Source organism: Entelurus aequoreus, linkage group LG17, assembly GCF_033978785.1.
Source record: "Entelurus aequoreus isolate RoL-2023_Sb linkage group LG17, RoL_Eaeq_v1.1, whole genome shotgun sequence".
NCBI classification, from domain to species: Eukaryota; Metazoa; Chordata; class Actinopteri; order Syngnathiformes; family Syngnathidae; genus Entelurus; species Entelurus aequoreus.
The window spans coordinates 21,933,729-21,936,228 of record NC_084747.1 but is presented as its reverse complement, the minus strand read 5'-3'; the positions used below and the strand labels follow the sequence as shown (position 1 = coordinate 21,936,228).

Genomic DNA, 2,500 nt, shown 5'->3' with positions numbered 1-2,500 from the left:
AATGACACATTTATTAAAATTCATATTAATTAAAGTTAAATATATTATTCCAATTTTATTTATACACATTTAAGTACATTAGATAAATTAATGACACATTTATTCAAATTCATATTAATTAAAGTTAAATATTTAATTCCAATTTTATTTAAGTACATTAAATAAATTAATGACACATTTATTAAAATTCATATTAACTAAAGGTAAATATTTAATTCCAATTTTATTTATACATATTTAAGTACATTAAATAAATTAATGACACATTTTTTCAAATTCATATTACTTAAAGTTAAATATTTAATTTCAATTTTATTTATACACATTTAAGTACATTAAATAAATTAATGACACAGTTATTCAAATTCATATTGATTAAAGTTAAATATTTCATTCCAATTTTATTTATACACATTTAAGTACATTAAATAAATTAATGACACATTTATTAAAATTCATATTAATTAAAGTATATTATTATAATTTTATTTATGCACATTTAAGTACACAAAAAAAATTAATGACATATTTATAAAAATGTGTACTAATTAATTTTAAATGTATTTAATTCCAATTTAAGTAATTATTTCAAATGTATTTACCTATTTCTGTCCCATTTTTTTCCATCCATAAACAACTTTTCACTAACCGCTGTGGCTGTAGGCAACATCCTGATGTAACACTTTTTAATGAACTGCATTTGAACTATCCAGCAGCTTTAAGGAGCTCTGCATGCGCTGTAAAATGTTGCTTCCAGATCATTATCAAGGCATTGTATTTAAAGTGCGGACCAGGGCGGTGTCGGCACAAAACCCGAGTCAGCGCTTATTGGTCCTTGTCCGCAGAGAACCTGGAGCCGCACGCGTGCCCGCTGGAGATCGCTCATCCGGAGGTCGGACGCTACTTCTGCGAGTTCGCCGACACGCACTACGTCGCCAACGAGGAGCTGCGCTCGCGATACCCCGGGGACACGGAGGAGACGGCGGCCACGGCCCGGGACCTTTACCGGGATCTCCAGCAAGCCACGCCCACCTAAATGTCGCGTAAACGTCACACGCTTGGCGTCCATTTCATCAAAGCGTTGTCACAGGACACTTCATTAGGCACACTCAGCGTATCACTTTTTTTTCCATTCATTTTTGACAATATTCTTATTTTTAATAATTCATTTATTTTTTTCATTGTTATTAACAATACACTTATTTTTATTAATTATTTTTAACAATATACTTACTTTAAAAAAATATATCTTAATTTATACTTTTGAAAGCATATAAAACTAAAGTATATTGCTGAAAATAATTTTTTAAAAGTGTATTGTTGAACACAAAAATTTAGTAAAAAGGTATATTGTTAAAAATAATAATACAAAATTAAGTACGTTGTTAAAAACAATTATTTACATCATTATTTTCTGTAATTATAACTTAAATGAAAATATATCATGTAATAGAATCCAAAATGTCATTTTTAACAATACATTTATTTTTGTAAATTATTTTTAACAATATACTTGTAAAAGTATATTGCTGAAAATAATTTTAATAAAGCATATTGTTGAACACAAAAAATAAGTAAAAAGGTATATTGTTAAAAATAATAATACAAAATTAAGTATGTTGTTCAAAACAATAATTTAAATGTTTATTTTCTGAAATTATAATTTAAATGAAAATATATCATGTAATAGAATCCAAAATGTTATTTTTAACAATAAATTTATTTTTGTAAATTATTTTTAACAATATACTTGTAAAAGTATATTGCTGAAATTAATTTTAATAAAGCATATTGTTGAACACAAAAAATAAGTAAAAAGGTATATTGTTAAAAATAATAATACAAAATTAAGTATGTTGTTCAAAACAATAATTTAAATGTTTATTTTCTGAAATTATAATTTAAATGAAAATATGTCATGTAATAGAATCCAAAATGTTATTTTTAACAATACATTTAATTTTGTAAATTATTTTTAACAATATACTTGTAAAAGTATATTGCTGAAAATAATTTTAAAAAAGCATATTGTTGAACACAAAAAATAATTAAAAAGGTATATTGTTAAAAATAATAATACAAAATTAAGTACGTTGTTAAAAACAATAATTTAAATGTTTATTTTCTGAAATTATAATTTAAATGAAAATATATCATGTAATAGAATCCAAAATGTTATTTTTAACAATAAATTTATTTTAACAATATACTTGTAAAAGTATATTGCTGAAAATAATTTTAATAAAGCATATTGTTGAACACAAAAAATAAGTAAAAAGGTATATTGTTAAAAATAATAATACAAAATTAAGTACGTTGTTAAAAACAATAATTTAAATGTTTATTTTCTGAAATTATAATTTAAATGAAAATATATCATGTAATAGAATCCAAAATCTTATTTTTAACGATACATTTATTTTTGTAAATTATTTTTAACAATATACTTGTAAAAGTATATTGCTGAAAATAATTTTAAAAAAGCATATTGTTGAACACA

General features: G+C 23.0%; 1 protein-coding gene across 1 annotated transcript in view; it reads left to right on the top strand.

Annotated features, from left to right (window-relative positions):
* The window catches only part of fbxo21 (F-box protein 21), a 17,587-nt gene extending 15,403 nt beyond the window's left edge, over window positions 1-2,184 (top strand). The window contains exon 12 of the mRNA XM_062024130.1: window positions 846-2,184. Within this exon, the coding sequence (XP_061880114.1) occupies window positions 846-1,036 (191 nt within the window). The 3' untranslated portion in view covers window positions 1,037-2,184. The remainder of the gene's footprint in view (window positions 1-845) is intronic.
* The last annotated feature ends 316 nt before the right edge of the window (window positions 2,185-2,500 follow it).